At 38.4% G+C, this 27,426-nt stretch overlaps 1 protein-coding gene across 4 annotated transcripts in view; it reads left to right on the top strand.

The window, feature by feature from the left end:
* NUCB2 (nucleobindin 2) overlaps positions 1 to 27,426 on the top strand; it is a 56,763-nt gene that overhangs the window by 21,901 nt on the left and 7,436 nt on the right. For 3 of the 4 annotated variants that reach the window (XM_066365180.1, XM_066365201.1, XM_066365191.1), the window contains 7 exons: positions 4,385 to 4,511; positions 11,186 to 11,289; positions 14,805 to 14,990; positions 15,584 to 15,674; positions 16,901 to 16,959; positions 17,052 to 17,144; positions 18,605 to 18,694. In XM_066365180.1, coding sequence (XP_066221277.1) covers positions 4,385 to 4,511; positions 11,186 to 11,289; positions 14,805 to 14,990; positions 15,584 to 15,674; positions 16,901 to 16,959; positions 17,052 to 17,144; positions 18,605 to 18,694 — 750 coding nt within the window. The remainder of the gene's footprint in view (positions 1 to 4,384; positions 4,512 to 11,185; positions 11,290 to 14,804; positions 14,991 to 15,583; positions 15,675 to 16,900; positions 16,960 to 17,051; positions 17,145 to 18,604; positions 18,695 to 27,426) is intronic. The other variant, XM_066365210.1, reaches the window with a different exon arrangement.

The raw sequence follows: 27,426 nt of genomic DNA, 5'->3' as shown, positions 1-27,426 counted from the left end.
AATCTCAGTTTTATATCGTATGTGTGGAATCATATAGTTCTTAGCTTTTTCTTATTATTTCACTTCAAATAATGTTCTCAAGGTCCATCCATGTTATTAATTTGCCTCTGTCTTAAGAACCCTATTAGCCTTATTTATTTATTTATTTATTTATTTAATTTTTTAAAATTCAGAGAGAGAGTCAGAGAGAGGGATAGATAGTGACAGACAGACAGGAACGGAGAGAGATGAGAAGCATCAATCATCAGTTTTTCATTGTGACACCTTAGTTGTTCATTGATTGCATTCTCATATGTGCCTTGACGTGGGGCTACAGCTGACCGAGTAACCCCTTGCTCGAGCCAGTGACTTTGGGCTCAAGTTGGTGTTTTTTGTTTTTTTTTTGCTTAAACCAGATGAGCTTGCGCTCAAGCTGGCGACCTTGGGGTCTTGAACCTGCGTCCTCCGCATCCCAGTCTGACTCTCTATCCATTGCGCCACTGCCTGGTCAGGCAAGAACTCTATTAGCCTTAGACATCTCCTTAGTACTTATAATAAAGAAAAGATCTGACCAGAGTGATTGTTTTAAAGCTCATCTTTTTTTTTTTTTTTTTTTATATAATTTTATTTTTTTAATGGGGTGACATCAATAAATCAGGATACATATATTCAAAGATAACAAGTCCAGGTTATCTTGTCGTTCAATTATGTTGCATACCCACCACCCAAAGTCAGATTGTCCTCTGTCACCTTCTATCTTGTTTTCTTTGTGCCACTCCCCACCCCCTATCCCTCTCCCATTCCCCCCTCCCCCCCGTAACCTCATCTTTGAAGAGCAATTACTTAGTTTAGTTGGGCTTATCTAAGAGTAAGCAGTAAAAAAAATTTCCAATGATTTTATTTAAACTTTCAATTACACCTCTCAAAATAATGTTGTTTGCTTATGCTATTTTTGTTTAATTTTTAAACCTCTCCTTAAAAAATATCTTACTCATTTGTAGAGTCAGAACTAAAGAACTTTGTTAGAAGAAACCTTTCAGGGTCAAACATTCTTCTTATTTGAATCTCTGTCCATGGTGTGGGGCCCTTTGAAAGGCTGACCAGGCTCAGGCTGTGGCAGCTCTCCGAGCCTGTGTGTGGCCTTTAGTTCACAGCTCCCCTCTGAGAGGCTGTGAACTGTTCTGGGCCAGTCATTTCCCTGAATTGTCTTGAGAATAATTAGCATTTCCTTTGAAGAATTAATTTAACCTGTGGAACTAATTTCCTGAGGTGAATGATATTTAATGTAGACCTTTAAATATCTCTTTATCTACTTAAATTAGTATTAAGAGCATTACTCGGGAGCAACAGAAAATGTGGATAATGGGAGGTACTATACAGAGGGGAGCAAAAGTAGGTTTACAGTTGTTCATTTGGAAAATAATGCAATAAGTAATAAATAACAATACAAGACTATAAGTACTGTGGTTTGTGTATTCATCACTGTAAACCTACTTATGCCCACCCTGAATAGATAAAATCAGGGAAAAGAAGATAACAGCTTCTTGATTTGGTATAGAATACCTTTATAACTGTCTTCCGTTCACAATTTCTGTTCTCTGTTGGGGGTGTGGAGAGGCAAAATGAAGTAAGGTAAATAATTATTCAGTGAAAAAGGAATGTGTAAAAATTAGACAATAAAATCCAAGCCAACAGAATTATTACAAATAGCTTAACAAAGACTCTTTACTTCGGAAGAACTGGAGGAAAAAAAAGTTAGAATTTATCCTTTCCTTTTTAGCCGTGCTTGTTGAAAGAGGAATCATACTACATCTCTTTTCTTCCCAAACATTGCTAACAGGAGAGATTATGCCTCTGCTCGCACCACATCAGTTAGTGTATTTTCATGAAGGGTGTCAGTGACTTCTTTTTTTTTTTTTTTATATTTTTCCAAAGCTGGAAACAGGGAGGCAGTCAGACAGACTCCCGCATGCACCCGACTGGGATCCACCCGGCATGACCACCAGGGGTCGATGCTCTGCCCATCTGGGGCGTCGCTCTGCCGCAATCAGAGCCACTCTAGCACTTGGGGCAGAGGCCAAGGAGCCATCCCCAGCGCCCGGGCCATCCTTGCTCCAATGGAGCCTTGGCTGCGGGAGGGGAAGAGAGAGACAGAGAGGAAGGAGAGGGGGAGGGGTGGAGAAGCAGATGGGCGCTTCTCCTGTGTGCCCTGGCCGGGAATTGAACCCGGGACTCCTGCACGCCAGGCCAACGCTCTACCGCTGAGCCAACCGGCCAGGGCAGTGACTTCTTTTTAAAAAATTAAAAAAAATTTTATTTAGAAAATTAAATTTAACAAGGTTATGAGGAGCCACTGAGCCACTTCACCCGCAGGTGTTGTAAAGTACCAAAAGCTACAGAATTAATATTAATATTTTGGGAGGCTTGAGAAACATTTTGTTGATTTGGGTTAAGATGTGCAGAGAAATTGTGAGAATAGTCTCTGTACTATGTGATTGGCATAACCAGGATGGCCCTTGGCATTGTATTGTAAATGTAAAAGGGAGGAAAACATGAATCCCCAGACATTCCACTACGCCTGTGGGTAAAAGGGTAAATGGCTAGCCAGGTACAGGGAGAGAAAATCAAAATAAACCTTTCCTCATAGCAATGAGCCATTTGCGGGCATTTGTCCCCACCGAAACTACCTCTCCTATGTAAATACGTGTGGTTTACACGTGTGCCTCAGGACAGAGAGATAGCAGATGAACACTATAGATAGATAATATAGAAATGCCTTTTAATATGTAAAGAGATATCTTTCTACCATTGTGTTGGCTTGTAAACTTTGTTTTCCCCAAAAGGATGTATGGCTTGCAAATTGAACGTGGTCCTATCATGTTAAAGGACATATGATTATAACCAATAGTGGTAAGGGGCTCCTAATTGCAATTTTTGCTTCTGTACTTCCCACTTACAAAACTATAAAAACTAGGTAGAACAAAGGACCGGCGTGCGCTTTCCTTCAGAATTCTGTCGGAGTAGCCGCCACTTGGCCAAGCTAGACAATAAAGCTTTGATGTGTAACCGACAGACCTTGTTCCTGTATTCAATGTTACAGGTCCCTCCGAATTAGGCTTAACAGTGACATTGATCAATAAGAGTATATAGGTTTCAGGTAAACATTTCTATAGCATTTAAACTGTTATGTTGTATACCCATCACCCAAAGTGGAGTCATTTTCCTTCACCTTATGTTTGTCCCTCTTTACACACTTCCCCTCTCCCCTCCCAATCCCCTACATCTCGTTCCCCCTGGTAGTCACTTTTATCTATGTCCATGAATCTCAGGAGACACTCTAAAAAAGATGAATTTTGAAGTTATTTATATATGGAATGACTATTGTTATAAAGTAAATTACCTTTACTCTGCAGGTTACATAGAGACACCAAGGTAGGATACAAAAGAAATTTTAGGAGGGGATTTATTAATAAGCCGGCTACATATGTCTTACACGGGGTATAGCTAACCCAAATCGTGCAGCCTCAAATATAGCTCTGAGGCTAATTATATAGACTTGATCACATATGGGTTGGGGGAAAAGGAGGAGGAGCATGACACAGTAGTCAATCATTAACAAGCTTACAACATTTATCTATAGGATCTATTAAAAGGAAAAAACATTCCTACACATTAAAACTTACAAGGTAACACAATAGCGATAAATGTCATTTTACATATTAAAGACATTCCCAAATTTTCTAGGGTCATTGCCACAACAGTAAAAAGTTTTAGCTTAGGATAAGGAAATAGGAAATCACTTTTGCTAGCTTTAGTGTAAGGCCAGTAGCCACGGCCACTATCACAGCCACCTGGCCTGTGCAGGTTTGCATTTGATTCGAACAGACGGTAATGAAACAGTGGAGCCAAGAACTGGTGGGCCATTACCTTTAATCCTAGCTTTCACCTGGCAGGCAAGAAATACACACAGTGGGAAAACACTTCCCTTTCCATTCAGGGCTCCCAAAGCCACTGACTCATCCAAGTTTCCTAGAATCAAAGTTTCTACCCCACCAACCTTATTCAGATGGGATGGGGCAAGGAGCTGGTATGCTCCATAGAGAAGCCGCTGTGTTTGGCTTTTTGTGAAACTGCCAGTTTCTTCAAAATGGCTGCATCATTTTATAATTCAGGTTACTTTTTGAGTTTCTCCTTTGTGCTTTAATAATTTTGTGGCTTTTAGATATCTTGATTTTAGGTTTACAAACTCAATATCTTTTGAAAGAAATGCTTTTGTAATACCAACTTTATCTAAAATAGTCAAAATTGTTTATCACTACTTAATTATAACCATATTATTAATATATGGTATCTATGCTAAAATTGCAGTGTAATAAATAAAACTAACTTATTATTTTATCAACAGAGTGGGAGGCTAAGCAAAGAGCTGGATTTAGTAAGTCACCATGTGAGGACAAAACTTGATGAGCTGAAAAGGCAAGAAGTAGGAAGGTTAAGGATGCTAATTAAAGCTAAATTAGATGCTCTTCAAGGTAAGTGCTAACTAAAAGGTAGGAAAATTTCAATATTTAGACTATGAGAAATTTAGCTATGAAGTAGATTTTTTAAATGTGAGGATATTTTAAAGAAAGTAATCTTTAAAAATTATTTTTAAAGATTTTATTTATTGATTTGAGAGAGAGGAGAGAGAGAGAAAGGCAGAGGGGTTGGGAGAACCAGGAAAAATTAGCTCATAGTTGCTTCTCATGTGTGCCTTGACCAGGCAAGCCCAAGGATTTGAACTGGTGACCTTAGCATGCCAGGTCAATGCATTATCCACTGAGCTACCACAGGTCAGGCAGAAAGTAATCTTATAGTTGATATGATTATCTTCATATATACAGAAATGGCATTTGACAAAATTTAACACCCCTTCTTAATTTGAAAAAAGTAATGAAATATATAGTAATCAATAGATACTTCTGTAACATGATCAGATATGTTCAACTCAGTGACATCATACTTAATGGGGAAACATAAATATGTATTATATCATATTTCCCTATGTATTGGGTATAAGATGCCATTTTTCAGGCCCTGGCCGGTTGGCTCAGTGGTAGAGCATTGGCCTGGCGTGTGGGAGTCCCAGGTTCGATTCCTGGCCAGGGCATACAGGAGAAGCACCCATCTGCTTCTCCACACCTCCCCCTCTTCTTCCTCTCTGTCTCTCTCTTCCCCTCCCGCAGCCAAGGCTCCATTGGAGCAAAGTAGGCCCGGGAGCTGAGGATGGCTCCATGGCCTCTGCCTCAGGTGCTAGAATGGCTCTGATTGCAGCAGAGCAACGCCCCAGATGAGCAGAGCATCGCCCCCTGGTGGGCATGCCGGGTGGATCCCGGTCGGGTACATGCGGAAGTCTGTCTGACTGCCTCCCCGTTTCCAACTTCAGAAAAATACAAAAAAAAAGAAAAAAAAGATGCCATTTTTTGAAAAATTTGGGGTCTAAAAACTGAGTGCGTCTTATACAGTGGTTGTAGATTTTTTTTTACTTGCACTTACCTCTTTCTCGTGCTTGTTTTTGCTCTTGTTGTAGATGAATAAAACTTGAGTTCAATTACTTTATGTAATACATTTTTTTTCAAATTTCGGGCCTCAAAATTAAGGTGCATTTTATACCTGGGAGCATCTTAGACATGGGGCAGTATGGTAACTAAGATCAGGAGCAAGACAATTGATGCTATTACTACCACTAGTTAACATGGTGTTGGTACGTACTTGCCAAAATAATACCACAAATGAAAAAAACTGAGGTGAAGTCATTGGAAAGTCATCTCCATTTGCAGACAATGTATCTGGAAAACCCAAAGTAACTGGCTGAAAACTTAGTATAAATAACAGGAAAATTTGTCAGGATAAACTTTTTATACAAAAATCAATATGTTTCATATGTACAAACAACAGCCAGTTAGAAGATATAATGGAAGAAAAGACTCCATTTGCAATACCAATACAGATAAAATACCCAGAATAAACCAACTAAAACATTTTAAATATTTCAGAAGGATGCAAAAGTAGATTTGAAAAAAAGGGGAACATATAATAACATCATTTTGTTACAGAGACTCAACATTAAACATGTCTATTCTCCATAGGTTAATTTATAAATTTGACATGATCCAAATAAAAATATGTACTTTTTTGTGGTACTAGCCAAGTTAATTTTAAAGTTCATATGAAAAAGGAAACATGCAAGGAAACTTACATACCTCTCAAAAAGAGGAACAATGAGGACTAGATATATTAGATGGTAAAATATACCACTAAGCCTCATTCATCAGAACTGTTTATTTTTGAAATATGAGTAGCAAAAACAGTAGAACATAATAGGAATTCCAGAAGTAAAATTAAATATACATAGAATTTAGTTTGAATTAAAAGTGGTATGTCATTTTGAGTGGGATAAAAATAGATTTGAAAACAATAATGTGTTAGTACAATTGGGTATTTATTTGGGAAAAGGTACATTTAGTTTTATCTTGTATATCTGTATAAGTTCAAAGAAATCAAAGATTTAATTGTAGAAAATAAAACTGTAAAAGCATTAGGTGACAGCAGAGGTGAATTCCTTTATTGTGTTAGAATAGCCTTTCTAATAATGGATGAAAACCAAGATTTAGCAGATGCGAGACACTTCAGGCTGACTCCTGTGTCCTTGTGACTTACCCACACAGGTTGCTTATTTTGGGTGGTGCATTGTTATTAATAGAATTTGAATGTTTACTCTTGGTGGTGTAGTAGTTCTTTTTTTTTTTTTTTTTTTTATCAAGTCAGAAGCAGGGAGGCAGAGAGACAGATTCCAGTATGTGCCCAACTGGGATCCACCTGGCAATCCCTGTCTGGGGCTGATGCTCTGCCCATCTGGGGCCACTGCTCTGTTGGTCAGCAACCGAGCTATTTTAGTGCTTGAGGTGAGGCCATGGAGCCATCCTCAGTGCCTGGGGCCAACTTGCTCATGTGAGCAATGGCTGCAGGAGGGGAAGAGAGAAAGAGACAAGGTGAGTGGGGGAGGTGGAGAAGCAGATGGTTGCTTCTCCTGTGTGCCTTGACCAGAATTGAACCTGAAACTTCCACACTCCAGGCTGATGCTTTACCACTGAGCCAATTGGCCAGGGCTAGAACAGTAGTTCTTAATCTTCAGATTGCATAAGAAGCACCTGGGGAACTAGTTAAAAGTGCAGATTACTGGATCTCACTCCCAGAGATTCTGATTATGGGGATGAGTAATCTGCTTTTTATTTATTTATTTACTTTTTTACAGGGACAGAAAGAGAGTCAGAGAGAGGGATAGATAGGGACAGACAGACAGGAACAGAGAGAGATGAGAAGCATCAATCATCAGTTTTTCATTGCAACACTTTAGTTCATTGATTGATTTCTCATATGTGCCTTGACCGTGGGCCTTCAGCAGACTGAGTAACCGCTTGCTCAAGCCAGCGACCTTGGGTTCAAGCTGGTGAGCTTTGCTCAAACCAGATGAGCCCGCGCTCAAGCTGGCGACCTCGGGGTCTCGAACCTGGGTCCTCCACATCTTAGTCCAATGCTCTATCCACTGCGCCACCACCTGGTCAGACGTAATCTGCATTTTAAACATGCACCTCCGGTCAATGGATTCTATTGGAGAAATGCATATGTAGAACATTAAACTCCCTGCTGGTGAACAGACTTAGAAAACAAATACCAAATACTTATTATCCTGAAATTAAGGATAACAATGAGAGGTAAATTGACCTCATAAACCACACAGTTCTAGGTCACTAGGTATGCAAGGTAATTTCATCCTGGAAACCACACCTGAGATATTTTGAGATTTCTTTCTCTTTAGACAATCTCCATTTCCTCAATCTTGGCAATATTTTATTTATTTCAAGATAGAGCCTGAATTTCACTATCAAAAGAAAACAATCTAATTGCTTAGAAAATTTATGAATATTTTGTCATTGATTCAGAATTCGTGAATTGAAATTTCTGATAATTTGAAGAAGCGTTTCAAGGATCTTAATTTAGAGGGTGTATAATTATATTAATTATTTTTATTTATTTATTTTAGAGAAGAGAGACAGAGAGAGAGATAGAGAGAGAGAGAATGGGGGGTGGAGCAGGAAGCATCAACTCCCATATGTGCCTTGACCAGGCAAGCCCAGCGTTTTGAATCGGTGATCTCAGCATTCCAGGTCAATGCTTGATCCACTGTGCCACCACAGGCCAGGCTAGGGGGAGTATAATTATTAAAGTAGGTAATACAGCCACCTGGTTTAAACCCAGAAAGTATAAGGAAGTATTTAGCAAAAAGCTCCCTGATATTTTTGTAACCTGCCAGTTCTCATTGCCCCAACACTATCCTTCCTGAGTTTCTTTATTCTTTTTTTTTTTTTTTTTTTTTTTACAGAGGCAGAGATAGACAGGGACAGACAGACAGGAATGGAGAGAGATGAGAAGCATCAATCATCAGTTCCTCGTTGCGCATTGCGACTTCTTAGTTGTTCATTGATTGCTTTCTCACATGTGCCTTGACCGTGGGCCTTCAGCAGACCGAGTAACCCCCTGGAGCCAGCGACCTTGGGTCCAAGCTGGTGAGCTCTTTGCTCAAGCCAGATGAGCTCGCGCTCAAGCTGGCGACCTCGGGGTCTGGAACCTGGGTCCTTCCTCATCCCAGTCCGACGCGCTATCCACTGCGCCACCACCTGGTCAGGCAGTTTCTTTATTCTTATATGAGCAAATACAAATAAAAATTCTCATTTTTTCTCTTTTTACATAAAAGCTAGCATGCAATACACATTTTTTGCCTAGTATTTTTCCTTTAACAATATGTTTTGGAGATCTTTCTGTATTAATGTGTAGAGACCATCTTCACTTTTTTTTAACTTATGCATAGATTTTCATTATATGGAGATACCATTATTTATTTAACCATGCCCCTGTTGACGGACATTTCTTTTTTTTTCCTAGTGAACAGTCTTGTACATACGTATATCACTATGTATCTGTGTAAGATTACTTGTAGGATAAGTTCTCCACAGTGAAATTGTTAAACCAAAAGATATATGTATTTGTAATTTGGATAGATATTGCCACCTCCACAAAGTTATCAATATACGTTCCCACCAGCAATAATTTCTCACAGCTTTGCTAATTAATTGCTATACATCTTCAAACTGTAGAAGTTTTGCCATGCTGTTACATGATATACTAGTGATGTTTTAATGTATATTTCTCTTATTTTGAGTGAGGTTAAGTGTCTTTATATTTTTCACTCTCTGATCATATCCTTTCAGGATAAGTCTTATAACAAATCTTTTCTTCATAAGTAAAACTCCTAGTACAGTGCCATACTAAGAATTCAGTAAAAACTCAGTTGAACTAAATTTAGCAGTTTCTTCTTTTCTAGTATAAAAAAATGTTCCAGGCTTATCTTGTACCTACCCTGCCCAGCCCAGGAATCAGCTATTTTTGTGAGCATTTCTATTTTTTTTCTAGTGGGAAATGCTATCACAAACCAAGGGCTGGCTCTAGCTCTGTTTACTATTTCTGGAGTATATATTCTTCCTGGCACTTTCATCAGATAGAGTTAAAAAGTACATGTGTGTCTATGCACATATACATGCATACACATTTGTGTATATATACATATATATATGCACACACATGCATATACACATGCAATATACATATTTTAGAAATAAAAAGTTCACACTGATAGCATGAATTCCCGTCTGTTTCCACATGTTTCTTGCCTTCCATCACTTCATGTTTGTATACTCCTTTTTCCTAAGTGGGAATCTTGACTTCCAACAAATCAACACGTGTACCTACTTTTTTCAATTTTATAATACAAAGTCCAGAATCACTTTCTTCATTCAACTACAATAAACTCTTGTATCTTATTTTTTAAAACTTTTTACAAAGAAAAACAATTGATGTATCTATAAAAATCAGTCATTATTTAAATGAATTAACTTGAATTAGACTTCTCCTGTCTGAAAGATTTATTGGAGCAGCATACAAAGAATCTTAGAGCAATTTTTTTAGAAATTATAATTAGACCTTTGATAAGGGCAGTGTATTAGAATTTATCTAATAAAAAGTAGAAAATTTGGTAGTTTTAAGATTACAAAGTTTTTGCTGTTAATTATACTGATGGTCTTCCTAGAAATAACATTAAAATAGACACATTAAGTTGTATTCCATTCTAGATTTAAGGACATTACCTCTGCTTAGAATAACAATATGTATAATATTCTACACTGCTCACAAAACTTAGGAGATCAGGGAATGTGCAGATACTCCAGTACTTTCAGCGTTTTGTATAGTGCGTTTTCACCAATGAAATAAAAGTTGGTTTTGCATCTCACTTGCATAATTGAACAAATATTTTTGACTTGTCGTTTGCTTTTCTGATGTTCTTTTTTTTTTTTTTTTTTTTTTACAGAGACAGAGAGTCGGATAGAAGGATAGACAGGGACAGACAGACAGGAACAGAGAGATGAGAAGCATCAATCATTAGTTTTTCGTTGCGCGTTGCGACACCTTAGTTGTTCATTGATTGCTTTCTCATATGTGCCTTGACCACGGACCTTTAGTAGACTGAGTAACCCCTTGCTCGAGCCAGCAACCTTGGGTCCAAGCTGGTGAGCTTTTGCTCAAACCAGATGGGCCTGCACTCAAGCTGGCGACCTCGGGGGCTTGAACCTGGGTCGTTCCGCATCCCAGTCCAACGCTCTGTCCACTGTGCCACCGCCTGGTCAGGCTGATGTTCTTGTTTAATAAAATGCGCCTGACCTCTGGTGGCGCAGTGGATAAAGTGTCAACCTGGGAACACTGAGGTTGCTGGTTCAAAACCCTGCACTTGTCTGGTCAAGGCATATATAGGAGTTGATGCTTCCTGCTCCTCCCCCTTTTCTCTCTCTCTCTCTCCCTCCCTCCTCTCTAAAATGAATAAATAAAAATAAAAAAAATAGATCAAATGCTTTTTTTTATCGCTTCATAATCATTTTGAAATATTGCCTAATTTTTGTGAGCAGTATAAAAGAAAATATGAATCCTTAATCTATAACTTTGAATTTTGTTATAAAATCCAATAGGAATAAATATGAATACTTATTCTTATGTATCATTTATATTAATTACTAGCTTCTAGTAATTTATCATTTATAGTATTCTTATTTTCTTTCAGATACAGGCATAGACCACCATGCTCTTCTAAAACAATTTGATCACCTAAACCACCTGAATCCTGACAAGTTTGAATCTACAGATTTAGATATGCTAATCAAAGCAGTAAGAATAATTCCAAAAATAATGTCTTTGTTGTGCATTTGAGGTTTTGTAAGTAAATATATGTATATAAATATATATATATAATGGTTATATATTTATGTAATTTGAAAAGTAAATTCAATGAAGTGGTAATGTAAGTATATACTGTACCACTCTGTAGAATATTTTTATTATTTATTTATTTATTTATTTATTCCAAATGAGAGGAGGAGAGATAGAGAGACAGAATCCCACATGTGCCCTGACTGGAGTCCACCTGGCAACCCCTCTCTGGGGCCGATGCTCTGCCCATCTGGGGCCATGTTCGCAACTGAGCTAAATATTTTAGCATCTGAGGTATGGCCTTAGTGCTGGGAGCCAACCTTGCATGAACTATTGATATTTGAGCCATGGCTGTGGGAGGGGATGAGAGAGAGAGAGAGAGAGAGAGAGGTGGAGAAGCAGATGGGCACTTCTCCTATGTGCCCGGACTGGAAATTCAACCCGAAGGCTATTTATATACAATATTTTTATTTAGCATACCTAGTGTGAGTATTCATACATTTTGCTAAAGAAGTACTATTCTATTTGATTATAGACTCTGCAGGGATGTTTCATAATGTGGCATATGTGCTATATTCCTTTTCTAAAAAAAGTCTAGAAAATTATTATTTTTTGCTTTCAGTTTTATTGAGATATAATTGTCATGTAACACTGTTTAAGGTGTACTGCATAATGACTTGACACTGCAAAATGATTACCAAAATAAGTTTATTTAACATCCATCACCTTCTGAAGTTAAACAGTTTTTTTTTCTCTTGATAAACTCTCTTAGCAACTTTCAAATATACCATACAACACTGTTAACTGTAGTCATTATATTGTACATTATATCCCCAGGACTTACTCATAACTAGAAATTTGTTCCCTTTGACCATCTTCACTCAATTCCCCTATCCTCTGCTTCTGATCTCTTTTTCTAAGAAATTAGTTTTTTTTTAAAAGTTCCACACATAAATGAGATCATATAGTATTGTCTTTGTATGGCTTATTTCACTTAGCATAAGGCCCTCAAGTTCCATCCATGTTGTCACAAATGGCAGGATTTCCCTCTTTTTTATGGCCAAATTGATGGATAGTTAGGTTGTTTTCATCTCTTGTTTATCGTAAATAATGTTGCATTGAACATGGGGCTGCAGATATCTCTTTGCCATAGTGATTTTGTTTCCTTTGGATATACACCCAGAAGTGGAACTATTGGATTATGTGGTAGTTCTATTTTTAATTTAATTTTTAAATGAGAGATGGGAATTAGAGACAGACTCCTGCATGTGCCCCGACCAGGATCCCACCTGGGAACCCCTGTCTGGGGCCAATGCTTGAATCAACTGAGCTATCCTCAGCACCTGAGGCAGACACTTGGACTAATTGAGTTATTCTCAACTCCTGGGGCCCACGCTTAAACCAAGCAAGCTACTGGCTGGAAGAGGGGAAGGGAGAAGGGGCAGAGGGAGGGGAAGAGAAGCATTTGGTTGCTTCTCATGTGTGCCCTGACTGGGGATTAAACCCTGGGACATCTGCATGCCAGGCCAGTGTTCTATCTGCTGAGCCAACTGGCCAGGGCCCAGTTTTTTATTTTTGGAGGATCCTCCTTACTGTTTTCCATTGTTGCACCAAGTTACAATCCCACCAACAGTGCATAAGAGTTCTCTTTTCTCCACACACTCACCAGCATCTATCTCTTTTTGATCATAGCCATTCTAAAAGGCATGCGGTAATATCTCATTGTGGTTTTTATTTGCATTTCCCTAGTGATTAGTGATGATGCGTACCTTTTCATATACCTGTTGGCCATTTGAATATCCTCTTCAGAAAAATTTCTGTTCAGGCCCTTTGCCCATTTTTAAATTGGATTATTTTTTTTTTTGGCTGTTGAGTTTATGAATTCTTTATGTACAAGCTGTCCTCAGGTTACAATAGTTTTGACATGATGTTTTGAGTTTACGACACTCACTCCCATTAAAACTTTAAAAATTGAGACATGAATGTTTCGGCTTACGCTGTTAGCATCATACTTGCGGACTAAGTGGGCAAACTTGTTTGGTCATGTGTGGCAGAAGAATACGCAGTAACACGGCATATGAGTGAGGAAGTTGGTGTCCTCCCAGTACACTTACCACGCCATTTTGGACTGTTAAAAGTGCAAGTGTTCTATTTGTGTTAGGCTAGGTATGTTTGACTTATACCAAAGTTTGGGTTACGTTAGTGTTGTAGGAATGGAACTGTGTTGTAACCCGAGTACATTTTAGATACTAACCCCTTGTCAGATATATGATTTGCAAATATTTTCTTCTAGTCCATAGGTTGTCTTTTCATTTAGCCTATCATTTCTTTTGCTGTACAAAAGCTTTTTAGTTTAATGTAGTGCCACTTGTTTTTTATTTTGTTGCTTGTGCTTTAGGTGTCATATTTAAAAATCATTGCCAAAACCCATGTCAAGAAATTTTTTCCCTATGTTTTCTTCTAAGAGTTTTATGGTTTCAGGTCTTACATTTAAGTCTTTCATGCACTTAAGAGTTAATTTCTCTGAGTGGTGTAAGGTGTTTAGTTTCATTCTTTTACATGTGAATATCCAATTTTCCCAGCACCATTTATTGAAGAGATGGTCTTTTCTCTGTTGAGTATCCTTGACTTCCATGTCAAATATTACTTGATAGAAAATTCTGAGCCTGGTCTGTGGTGGTGCAGTGGATAAACCGTCAACCTGGAATGCTGAGGTCACTGGTTTAAAACCCTGGGCTTGCTTGGTCAAGGCACATAAGATAAGCAATCAATGAACAACTAAAGTGAAGCAACTATGAGTTGATACTTCTCACTCCCTGTCCCCGTACTCTCTCTGTAAAATCAATAAATAAAATCTTTAAAAAAAAAAAAAGAAAATTCAGAAATTCATCTGGCTTCAGGGATTTTAGGTAAGAGTTTGATACTTTCATATTGTACCATACCAAGTTACCAAACTAAATGTTCTTGTCTTAATGTTATGAGATTAAGTGGTTAGACACTAATGTAGCTTTCTACTGTACAGATTTGTTACAGTTCCCTTCCTTCTTTTTTTTTAAATCAGTTTATATATTACTTAATTATGAGGAACTTCCTAACTTTTAGTTTCTTTGAATGCCTGAATTTCTGGTAATAATAATGATTGAAATAAAATGGTAGAATTTTAAAAAGAGGAGTCTAGTATTTTTTATTTATTGATTTTTTTCTCTTGTTTTAGAGAAAGAGGAGAGTAAAAGAGACAGGAGGGGGATGAGAGGAGCAGGAAGCACCAACTTGTAGTAGTTGCTTCTCATATGTGCCTTGATTGGGCAAGCCCAGGGATTAGAATCAGTGACCTCAGCATTCCAGGTCAACACTTAGTATTTCTTGGACTTTCTATACTGTTTTCTGTTAGAAAATATGCTTATGTGCAAGAATGGCTTTATTTATATTTTTCAAACACATATTTTTATTTAGTGTAAATATTAACATTATAGGCTACAAGTGATCTGGAACACTATGATAAGACTCGACATGAAGAATTTAAAAAATATGAAATGATGAAGGAACATGAGAGGAGAGAATACTTAAAAACACTGAGTGAAGAAAAAAGAAAAGAAGAAGAATCTAAATTTGAAGAAATGAAGAAAAAGCATGAGAATCACCCCAAAGTTAATCATCCCGTAAGGATAATGACTATTGAAATTATAATTAGATGATAATACCTCTTTGTACAAGATAGTAGAATTTTATCATAAGTTTTTGGTACTTAAATTTTGATTCTTTTTTTTTTTTTGTATTTTTCTGAAGCTGGAAACGGGGAGAGACAGTCAGACAGATTCCCGCATGCGCCCGACCGGGATCCACCCGGCATGCCCACCAGGGGGCGATGCTCTGCCCCTCCAGGGTGTCGCTCTGTTGCGACCAGAGCCACTCTAGCGCCTGGGGCAGAGGCCAAGGAGCCATCCCCAGCGCCTGGGCCATCTTTGCTCCAATGGAACCTCGCTGCGGGAGGGGAAGAGAGAGACAGAGAGGAAGGAGAGGGGGAGGTGGGTGGAGAAGCAAATGGGCGCTTCTCCTGTGTGCCCTGGCCAGGAATCGAACCCGGGACTTCTGCACGCCAGGCCGACGCTCTACCACTGAGCCAACCGGCCAGGGCCTAAATTTTGATTCTTAATTCTGCAAAGTTCCTCAAATTTTTATTTTATTTTGAGTATATACACAAATATTATATTTTGTTTTAAGTGTGTGTGTTTTTTTTTTAATTGATTCACAGGGAAGCAAAGATCAGCTAAAAGAGGTATGGGAAGAGACCGATGGACTGGATCCCAATGACTTTGACCCCAAGACATTTTTCAGATTACATGGTAACATATGTGATACAGATGTTAATATTTATATCTGCTGTTTGAAAAATTGTAGTTGCTTTACTCTTAATGTTTCTGCCCAGGTCTGCAATTGATTCCTATTGGTAGTAAATATTTCTAGGGTTTTTTCTCTAGGGTAGTCTTTATTGCTGAGATTGCAGTAAAAAATATTTTAGGTCAGTAGCTGTGTCTTTTCTTTCTTTCTTTCTTTTTTTTTTTCAAGTGGGAGGCGGGGAGATAGAGAGACGTACTCCTGCATGCACCCTGACCGGGATCCACCTGGCAAACCCATCTGGGGCCAATGCTGGAATCAACTCAGCGCCTGGGGCCAAGGCTTGGATCAGTCAAGCCACTGGCTGTGAGAGGGGAAGAAAGAGACGGGGCAAAGGGAGGGGAAAAGAAGCAGATGGTCGCTTCTTATGTGTGCCCTGACCAGGGATCGAACCTGGAACGTCCACACACCGGGCTGATGCTCTATCCACTGAGCCAACTGGCCGGGCCCAGTAGCTGCGTCTTTATACCTGCTTTTACTCTTAAGTCATTACATGACTTATTACAAGATTCTCTGTGAAATGAAAGTATTTCTGTGATTAGGTAGGTTATAACTAAGAGGCGATATGCTATAATATTAAAATTTACTTTTATAGAATATTCCTTTACTTTATATTTTTGGAAATAATTGTTTGATATATATTTTTTTAAAAACTAGGATGAATTATAAATAAGTGAATTGTTATCAGTTGGACGGATCTAAGGCTTCATAAAAAAGAAGAAATCTTATTTTTTGTGTGTGGCAGAGACAGAGAGAGTCAGAGAAAGGGACAGACAGGTAGGAAGGGAGAGAGATGAGAAACATCAATTCTTCATTGCAGCTCCTTAGTTGTTCATTGATTGATTTCTTATATGTGCCTTGAGGGGGGGGGCTACAGTAAACCGAGTGACCCCTTGCTTAAGCCAGCAATCTTGGGCTCAAGCTGGTGAGCCTTGCTCAAACCAGATGAGCCCGCGCTCAAGCTGGCGACCTCGGGGTCTCGAACCTGGGTCCTCCACATCCCAGTCCGATGCTCTATCCACTGCGCCACCGCCTGGTCAGGCAAGAGAAGAAATCTCTTTGTTTAGCATATTGATGCTTCATGTCAGTACTACTTTTTCAAATTATTTGTAAATAGTTATATTTAATTATTTTCTAAGGCATTAAAATCAGTTTTTTACATTGGAAACTTTAGATGTCAATAATGATGGTTTCCTCGATGAACAAGAATTAGAAGCCCTATTTACTAAAGAGGTAAATGAGTTCATTATTTGTTTTGCTCCCTCTTTTTTTTTCCTTCTGTTATCTTTCTTTCTTTTATGTTGGTTTAATATTTTTCTTTTTAGTTGGAGAAAGTATATGACCCCAAAAATGAAGAGGACGATATGGTAGAAATGGAGGAAGAGCGGCTTAGAATGAGGGAACATGTAATGAATGAGGTATATTTTAAAAGTTTAATATGTGTTACTTCTGTGGATTATTCAAGTTGTTGGAATAAATCTTACCACAAAATGGAAGACAAATATACACAATAGGTATTTAATTGAATTTTGTATTTTTGATCCAGAGAGTAGATTCCCTTACTGTAAATAAAATTATTTTGTAACTCTTTTAAAATATTTTGAAAGATTAAGATGCTGCTGCACATTAGCTATAAAACATCCTTTTGTTCTTTTTTTAAAAAACTGAATTTATTGGTATGACGTTGGTTCACAAAACCATACAGATTTCAACTGTACAGCTCAACAAACCACCATTTGCCCACTGCATTGTGCACCCCCTGCCCCTAATAATGTCTCTTTTTGTCCCCATTTCCCCACCTCCGCCCGCATCCACCTAGCTGAAAACTGATACAGACATCATAAGCAGGGTAGCTAAAGCCCACTGCTTTGCTTCAGCGATTTTCACCTGATATTGATGAACTGGGATTTCTGTTGACTGCTAGCATCCCAGGTATCAGATGAATTTCTTGGCCATTATTGTTGTAACTGAATTTGCCATAGTCTACAAGAGCCATTGGAGGTTTGGAGAGGTTGTAAACTTTCACTTTGATTTACTTAGTTGTTTGTTATTTAAGAAAAAAATGTTGAAAGCATTTTAACTTAAACTCCTTTACTCTTGTATAAACAGTCCTCTTACTGGAAAGATTATTTTTCTAGCCCAAACAGTTGGCCTAAAGAGGGATTTTTACATGGTGTGGTGAGGAAGAAAAACAATACTAACCTAACCAATCAGATTAGCAACTTAAATTTGGTGATCTTTGGGGGCATCAGGGATAAAGATATTTTACTGTATTTTCAAATTCAAATTACATAGAAGAGAAAAATAGCTATTTTCTTTTTTTTTTTTCTGTATTTTTCTGAAGTTGGAAATGAGGAGGCAGTCAGACAGACTCCCGCATGCGCCCCACTGGGATCCACCCAGCACGCCCACCAGGGGCAATGCTCTGCCCATCTGGGGCATTGCTCTGTTGCAACCAGAGCCATCCTAGCACCTGAGGCAGAGGCCACAGAGCCATCCTCAGCGCCCGGGCCTACTTTGCTCCAATGGAGCCTTGGCTGCGGGAGGGGAAGGGAGAGACAGAGAGGAAGGAGAGGGGGAGGGATGGAGAAGCAGATGGGCACTTCTTCTGTGTGCCCTGGCCGGGAATTGAACCCGGGACTCCTGCACGCCAGGCTGACACTCTACCACTGAGCCAACCAGCCAGGGCTAATAGCTATTTTCTGATTCTAGTATGATGTCAAGTGTTCTGTTTTGTTTTTCCTCTCAGTGTTCGTGGCTGTTAGGTGAGCCCTAACTGCTGTATGTTCATGTGGTCGCATCTATTAGAAGACAGTTTCTAGAGTCTAAATAATATGAGAAAGAATTATTTGATTTCACTACATTTTCCTTTAATCAGGTTGATTCTAACAAAGACCGGTTGGTGACTTTAGACGAGTTTTTGAAAGCTACAGAAAAAAAGGAATTCTTGGAGCCGGAAAACTGGGAGGTAATAGAACCTACTTGAGATGGGATGTATGGTTCAAGAAATTCTACATCAGTCTATTCAACCTTTAACTTTTATTCCCCATTATGTTGACATGTATTGTCTGACCATTTTGGCTTTTCATATAAAATGTCACTTTAAAATAAAATAATGAACTTGATTTCTTGGAAAGCTTGTTGCAATTGAACTCTTATTTGTAATCACATTGCACACAATTAGAAGTCTTTTAAAAATTGTAAAATAATGTTCATTCTTAAAAGTTAGAAATATAAATACATTTACAGAATAAATTAAGTTACCTGTAATTCTACCACCTAGAAGTAGACACTAAAATTATATATTGTTTATGACAATTTAGAAATACTTTATGTATTTAGAATATGCATGTATAGCATGCAGTGTATAGTGTGCAGTCCCATTTTTAATTTACATATTTATATCAAGTCATAGCTATATATTTTAAAAATACAGTATAAAGTATAAATGACTTTGTATGTTTGTGGAATTCTGGTTTTTAAATATTTATCAATATTTCATGAACATTTTCCAGTGCCATTCCTCAAAAACCATGATATTAAAAATGACTACTTTGCATGCAGTTGTGTGGTTTTAGTATAATTTATATAACCATTCCTGTAGATTTAGGCATTCCAGATCCATTCCACTTTTTTTTTACTGTAATAAATAACACTATTATAACTATCCATTTGTTCATACATTTGTGGCATCTGTGATTTTCCTGAGATTAAATTCCTAGGAATAGAACTATTCTCAAAGTTTATGAACATTTTTTAGTTTCTAAATTGCTCCAGAAAGGTATACTGATAAGCTTACTGTGTGTAAATGAGTGGATACATACCTTTATAAGAGTGGTTAAGAGGCACTAACCAACCTAGTTTGAAGAAAGAATACACTTTGACAAGATTTCCCCTCACCGGATCCACCCCGCAAGCCCCCTACTCAACTGGGTGTGTTCTGACCATCTGGGGCCGTTGCTCTTGGTAACTGAGCTCTTTTTAGCCCTTGAGGTGGAGGCTCCACAGAACCATCCTCAGCGCTGGGAGCAGTGTGCTGGAACCAGTTGAGCCATGGCTGTGGGAGGAGAAGAGAGAGAGGTAGAGAGAGGAGGGTTAGGAGGAGGGGTGGAGAAGCAGATTGTTGCTTCTCCTGTGTGCCCTGACCAGGAATCAAACCTGGGACATCTACATGCCTGGCCACCACTCTACCACTGAGCCAACCAGCTAGGACCTATATTTTAAGTCTGTGTGTATGTGTACATATATATTTTATATAACATAATTATTTTTGAAAATAAGTTGCATAGGATACTGCTTTAACTTTAAATACGCAAATGTGCATTTCTTGCAAACAAGGATTTATCTTACATAATCAAAGTAAAATGATCAATTCCACACACAGGATACTCTAATCTATAGACTTTGAGATTCTTGTCAATTTCCCCAATATTGTCTTTTATAACAAAGGAAAACCCAAGATAGTGCATTGAATTTAGTTTTTTTTTTTTGTATTTTTCTGAAGCTGGAAATGGGGAGAGACAGACAGACTCCCGCATGCGCCCGACCAGGATCCACCCGGCATGCCCACCAGGGGCGACGCTCTGCCCACCAGGGGGCGATGCTCTGCCCCTCCGGGGCGTCGCTCTGCTGCGACCAGAGCCACTCTAGCGCCTAGGGCAGCGGCCAAGGAGCCATCCCCAGCGCCCGGGCCATCTTTGCTCCAATGGAGCCTTGGCTGCGGGAGGGGAAGAGAGAGACAGAGAGGAAGGAGGGGGGGTGGAGAAGCAAACGGGCGCCTCTCCTATGTGCCCTGGCCGGGAAACGAACGCGGGTCCCCCACACGCCAGGCCGTCGCTCTACTGCTGAGCCAACTGGCCAGGGCCTGAATTTAGTTTTAATGTTTTTTTTTCTCCTTTAACTTGAAATAGTTCCTGAGTTATTGTGTCTCATGGTATTGATATTTCAAAAGAGTGTAGACTAGCTATTTAATCAAATATCCAATAGTTTGAGTGTGTCTGCTGTTTTCTTATTATTCCCACTTTTGGTAGGAATATAACTGAAGTCATGCTAAGTATTAGGACATCATGAAGTATCAGGAGACATTTGCTGCTGATTATTCCCATAATTGGCAATGTTAACTTTGATTATTTAGTTAAGGAGTATCTATCACACTGTAAAATTACTATTTTAACTTTCGAAATTTAAAAGATATCTTGTCAAACAGAGCATATTGCATCAGAAGTCAGCTTAAAGAAAAAAATTCACTCTACATCATATAAGAAGTCTTTCCAAATACTATTTATAAGCATTATTTTCACACCTCTGGGGTGCTTAACTATTTTTTCAGGATTAGACATTCAGGTTATCATTGGTCTTTTACTATTATTTTAAATAGTGCTGCCCTAGCCTGACCAGGCAGTAGCGCAATGGATAGAGCATCAGACTGGGACACGGAGGACCCAGGTTCAAAACCTCTAAGTTGCTGGTTTGAGCGCGGGCTCACCGGCTTGAGCACAGGGTCACTGGCTTGAGCATGGTATGACCCCATCATTGCTGGCTTGAGCCCAAAAGTTGCTAGCTTGAGCCCAAAGTTGCTAGCCTGAGCAAGGGGTTGCTCGCTCTGCTGTAGTCCCCCCACCCCCTGCCCCATCAAGGCACATATAAGAAAGCAATCAATGAACAACTAAGGTGCTGCAACGAAGAATTGATGCTTCTCATCTCTCTCCCTTCCTGTCCGTCTGTCTCTCTCTCTCTCTCTCTGACTCTGTCAAAAAAAAAAGTGCTGCCATAAACACCTTTTTATATAAAGTTTTTCATGTGTTTAGGGTTATTTTATAGAATAGATTCTCAGTGTAGCATTACCAGGACCAAGGGAATATTTTTAAACTATTCATATACTTTGTAAAGTATATTGAAATAATTGTACTAATTTACATCTCCACTAATAAAAAATAAGTGTTCTGTTTTTGTTTTTTAAAATGTATTTTTAAGGATATACTTTGAGACTTATTATCTACTAGTTTTAGCACCCATTGGTGATTCTGGTCAGCATCAATTGTTAATGTGACTATTGACAAAGGGTGATTTTCTAATCACCATTCCTTCTGCATTTATTAGTTGTCTTCCTTTGTAAGAAAAAGCTATCCCTTTCCCCTTCTCTATCTGTGAATATCACTGTAGACTCATGGCTTCTTGTGTTAGTCAGTAAGCCTGAATCCTTTCTATCATTTATTCGGTGCTCAAATTGTTCCATATTTGGCTAGTGGAAATTTCCTCAACTGGTTTTTGTGGCCTCTGGCTAGTCCCTATCATTCCTTAAGGACCTTCTTGCTATTTAGCACAACATATTGAAGTCTCATCTTGTTCCTTCTCTGTTCCACCTCTGGAATCAGCCATTTTTCTGAGTAACACTGTTTTGGATTTTTTTTTTAAGTGGAGATTGATATTATAGACCAGAAGGATCTGGGTACTTGCTACTGAATTGTACTTGCTTCTAGGTCTGGTCAGATAACAGAGCTGGGGAATTAAAATATGTTTTTATTTATTTATGTTATGTGTATATACATATATCACACACATATATAGAGACCCTCTACGTATATTTTATTCATTTTTATGTATTTAGCTATCAATATATAAATATACTGAAACTCATGAGTTCACACTATCTTTTTTTCTTTATTAATTAATTTTAGACAGAGGAAGGGAGAGAAAGAGAGAGAGGGGAGCATTCATTTGTTGTTCCACTTAAGTGTGCATTCATTGGTCAGTTCCCCCATGTGTCCTGAGTGGGGATTGAACCTGCAACCTTAGTGTTTCAGGATGACACTCTAACTGACTGAGCTAACCAGCCAGGGCCTCGCATTATCTTTTTTTAAATTTATTTTTATTAATTTTAATGGGGTGACATTGATAAATCAGGGTACATATGTTCAGAGAGAACATCTCCAGGTTATTTTGACATTTGATTATGCTGCATTCCCATCACCCAAAGTCCAATTGTCTTCCGTCACCTTCTAACTGGTTTTCTTTGTGCCCCTCCCCTACCCCAATCCCTTCCCTTTCCTCCCCCCCACCCCATAACCACCACACTCTTCTCCATGTCTCTGAGTCTCATTTTTATGTCCCACCTATGTATGGAATCATATAGTTCTTAGTTTTTTCTGATTTACTTCTTTCGCTCAGTATAATGTTATCAAGGTCCATCCATGTTGTTGTAAATGATCCGATGTCATCATTTCTTATGGCTGAGTAGTATTCCATAGTATATATGTACCAAAGCTTTTTAATCCACTCGTCCACTGATGGACACTTGGGCTGTTTACAGATCTTCGCTATTGAGAACAATGCTGCCATAAACATGGGGGTGCATTTCTTCTTTTGAAACAGTGCTATGGTGTTCTTGGGGTATATTCCTAAAAGTGGGATAGCTGGGTCAAAAGGCAGTTCGGTTTTTAATTTTTTGAGGAATCTCCATACTGTTTTCCACAGTGGCTGCACCAGTCTGCATTCCCACTAGCAATGCAGGAGGGTTCCCTTTTCTCCACATCCTTACCAGTACTTATTCTGTGTTGTTTTGTTGATGAGCGCCATTCTGACTGGTGTGAGGTGATATCTCATTGTGGTTTTAATTTGCATTTCTCTAATGATTAGTGATGTTAAGCATTTTTTCATATGCCTATTGGCCATCTGTATGTCCTTTTTGGAGAAGTGTCTTTTTATTTCTTTCACCCATTTTTTGATTTGATTGTCTTCCTGGTATTGAGTTTTACAAGTTCTTTATAAATTTTGGTTATTAACCCCTTATCAGATGTATTGTCAAAATTGTTCTCCCATTGTGTAGTTTGTCTTTTTATTCTGTTCTTATTGTCTTTAGCTATGCAAAAGCTTTTTAGTTTGATATAGTCCCATTTGTTTATCCTGTCTTTTATTTCACTTGCCTGTGGAGATAAATCGGCAAATGTCTATATTGCTACGAGAGACGTCAGAGAGCTTACTGCCTTGTTTTCTTCTAAGATGCTTATGGTTTTATGGCTTATTTTTTTTAAATTTAATTTTATTTTTTAATTTTTATTTTATTAATTCATTTTAGAGAGGAGAGAGAGGGAGAGAGAGAGAGAGAGAGGGAGAGAGAGAGGAGAGAGAGACAGGGGGGAGGAGCTGGAAGCATCAACTCCCATATGTGCCTTGACCAGGCAAGCCCAAGGTTTCGAACCGGCGACCTCAGCATTTCCAGGTCGACGCTTTATCCACTGCGCCACCACAGGTCAGGTGGTTTTACGGCTTATATTTAAATCTTTTATCCATTTTGAGTTTATTTTTGTGAATGGTGTAAGTTGGTGGTCTAGTATCATTTTTTTGCAGGTAGCTGTCCAATTTTCCCAACACCATTTGTTGTTGTAGAGGCTGTCTTTACTCCATTGTATGCCCTTACCTTCTTTGTCAAATATCAGTTGTCTATAAAAGTGTGGGTTTATTTCTGGGTTCTCTGTTCTGTTCCATTGATCTATATGCCTGTTCTTATGCCGGTACCAGGCTGTTTTGAGTAAAATGGCCTTGTAGTATAACTTTTTTAGTATGTGTGCTGCCGAAGCGAGCACTTGTAGTATAACTTGATATCCAGAAGTGTGATACCTCCCACTTTATTCTTCCTTTCCAAGATTGCTGAGGCTATTCGTGTTCTCTTTTGGTTCCATATAAAATTTTGGAATATGTGTTCTATATCTTTTTTTTGTGTGTGTGTTCTATATCTTTGAAGTAAGTCATTGGTATTTTAATCGGTATTGCATTGAATTTATAAATTGCTTTGGGTAATATAGACATTTTAATGATGTTTATTCTTCCTAACCATGAGCACGGTATATGCCTCCACTTGTTTGTATCTTCTATGATTTCTTTTATCAATGTTTTATAATTTTCTGAGTACAAGTCTTTAATCTCCCTGGTTAAATTTATTCCTAGGTACCTTATTTTTTTGGTTGCAATGATGAAGGGGATTGCTACCTTAATTTCTCTTTCTGACAGTTCATTGTTGTGTATAAAAATGCCTCTGATTTCTGAGTATTAATTTTATATCCTGCCACCTTGTTGAATTCATTTATCAGGTCCAGTAATTTTTTGACTGAGACTTTAGGGTTTTCTATATAGAATATCATATCATCTGCAAATAATAATAGTTTTACTTCTTGTTTTCCAGTTTGGATGCCTTTTATTTCTTTTTCTTGTCTGATTGCTGTGGCTAGGACTTCCGGAACTATGTTGAATAAGTGGTGAAAGGGGGCACCCCGCCTTGTTCCTGATCTTAAGGGGATTGCTTTTAATTTTTGCCCATTGAGTATGATGTTGGCTGTGGGTTTGTCATAGATGGCCTTTATCATGTTGAGGTATGTTCCTTGTATTCCTACTTTGCTGAGAGTTTTGATCATAAATGAGTGCTGGATTTTATCAAATGCTTTTTCTGCATCTGTTGAAAGTATCATGTGGTTTTTCTCCTTCCTTTTGTTTATGTGATGAATCACACTGATTGATTTGCTAATATTGTACCAGCCTTGCTTCCCAAGAGTAAACTCCACTTGATCATGGTGTATGATTTTTTTCATATATTGCTGGATCTGGTTTGCTAATATTTTTGTTGAGGATTTTAGCATCTAAATTCATCAGGGTTATTGGCCTCTAATTTTCTTTCTTTGTGTTGTCTTGGCCTGGTTTTGGAATCAGAATTATGCTCGCCGCATAAAAGGAGCTTGGAAGTCTTCCCTCCTCTTGAATTTTTTGAAAGAGCTTGAGAAGGATAGGAGTTAGTTCTTCTTTGAACATTTGGTAGAATTCACTTGTGACGCCATCAGGCCCAGGACTTTTCTTTTTTGGGAGTTTTTGTTTGTTTGTTTGTTTGTTTTTTGTATTTTTCTGAAGCTGGAAATGGGGAGAGACAGTCAGACAGACTCCCGCATGTGCCCGACCGGGATCCACCCGGCATGCCCACCAGGGGCGACACTCTGCCCACCAGGGGGCGATGCTCTGCCCCTCCGGGGCATCACTCTGCCGTGACCAGAGCCACTCTAGTGCCTGGGGTAGGGGCCAAGGAGCCATCCCCAGCGCCCAGGCCATCTTTGCTCCAATGGAGCCTTGGCTGTGGGAGGGGAAGAGAGAGACAGAGAGGAAGGAGGGTGGGGGTGGAGAAGCAAATGGGCGCTTCTCCTATGTGCCCTGGCCGGGAATCGAACCCAGGTCCCCTGCACGCCAGGCCGACGCTCTACCGCTGAGCCAACCGGCCAGGGCCGGGAGTTTTTTGATAACTATTTCAATCTCATTTGTTGTAATCAGTCTGTTTAGGTTTTCTGATTCTTCCAGATTAATTTTTGGAAGATTATATGTTTCAAGGAATTTGTCCATTTCATCTAGGTTGTCTAGTTTTTTGGCATACAGTTCTTCATAGTATTTTCTTACAATATTTTGTATTTCTGTTGTGTCAGTTGTTATTTCTCCACTCTCATTTCTAATTTTATTTATTTGAGTCCTCTCTCTTTTTTTCTTGGTGAGTCTGGTTAAAGGTTCATCAATCCTGTTTACTTTTTCAAAGAACCAGCTCCTGGATTCATTGACCCTCTGTATTGTTTCTTAAGCCTCTATGTCATTTATTTCCGCTCTGATCTTTATTATTTCCTTCCTTCTACTACCTCTGGGCTTTACTTGCTGTTCTTTTTCTAGTTCTTTTAGATGCAGGGTCAAGTTGTTTATTTGAGCTTTTTCTAGTTTTTTACGTTATGCCTGTAATGCTATGAACTTCCCTCTCAGGACTGCTTTTGCAGTGTCCCATAAATTTTGAGTTGATGTATGCTCATTATCGTTCGTTTCTAGGAAATTTTTTATTTCTTCTTTGATCTCATTGTTAACCCATTCGTTATTTAATAACATGCTATTTAGTTTCCAAGTGTTTGAGTATTTTTCAGTTTTTCTGTTGTAGTTGATTTTTAGTTTCATGCCATTGTGATCAGAGAAAGTACTCAATATGATTTCAATCTTCTTAAATTTGTTGAGGCCGCTTTTGTGCCCTAACATGTGATCTATCCTAGAGAATGTACCATGAACACTTAAAAAGAATGTATATTCTGCTGCTTTAGGGTGAAAGGTTCTGAAGATAGCTATTAAATCGAGTTGATCTAGTGTGTCCTTTAAGTCTGCTGTTTCTTGTTAATTTTCTTTCTTGAGGATCTATCTAGTGATGTTAGTGGGGTATTGAAATCCCCTACTATTATAGTATTGCTGTTGATCTCACCCTTTAAATCCATCAAAGTCTGCTTTATATATTTAGGTGCTCCTATATTAGGTGCGTAGATATTTATAATGGTTATATCTTCCTGTTGGATTGCTCCCTTTATCATTATGTAGTGACCTTCTTTATCTCTTACTATAACTTTGTTTTAAAGTCCATTATGTCTGATATAAGTATTGGTACCCCAGCGTTTTTTTCATTTCCGTAAAATATTTCTTCTATCCTTTTATCTTCAGTCTATGTGCATCTTTTGTTTTAAGGTGTGTCTCTTGTAGACAGGCTATGTATGGGTCCTATTTTCTTATCTACGCAGCCACCCTATGTCTTTTGATCGGATCATTTAATCCATTTACATTTAAGGTTATTATTCATATGTAGTTGTTTATTGCCATTTTATTCTTTAAAACTGTATTCTTCTTTTGCTATATTCTTTTTCCCCTTTGATC

The sequence above is a fragment of the Saccopteryx leptura genome, chromosome 1 (assembly GCF_036850995.1).
Source record: "Saccopteryx leptura isolate mSacLep1 chromosome 1, mSacLep1_pri_phased_curated, whole genome shotgun sequence".
In the NCBI taxonomy this organism is placed as follows: Eukaryota; Metazoa; Chordata; class Mammalia; order Chiroptera; family Emballonuridae; genus Saccopteryx; species Saccopteryx leptura.
The sequence above is the reverse complement of the archived record's forward strand: the minus strand, read 5'-3'. Positions and strand labels throughout refer to the sequence as shown.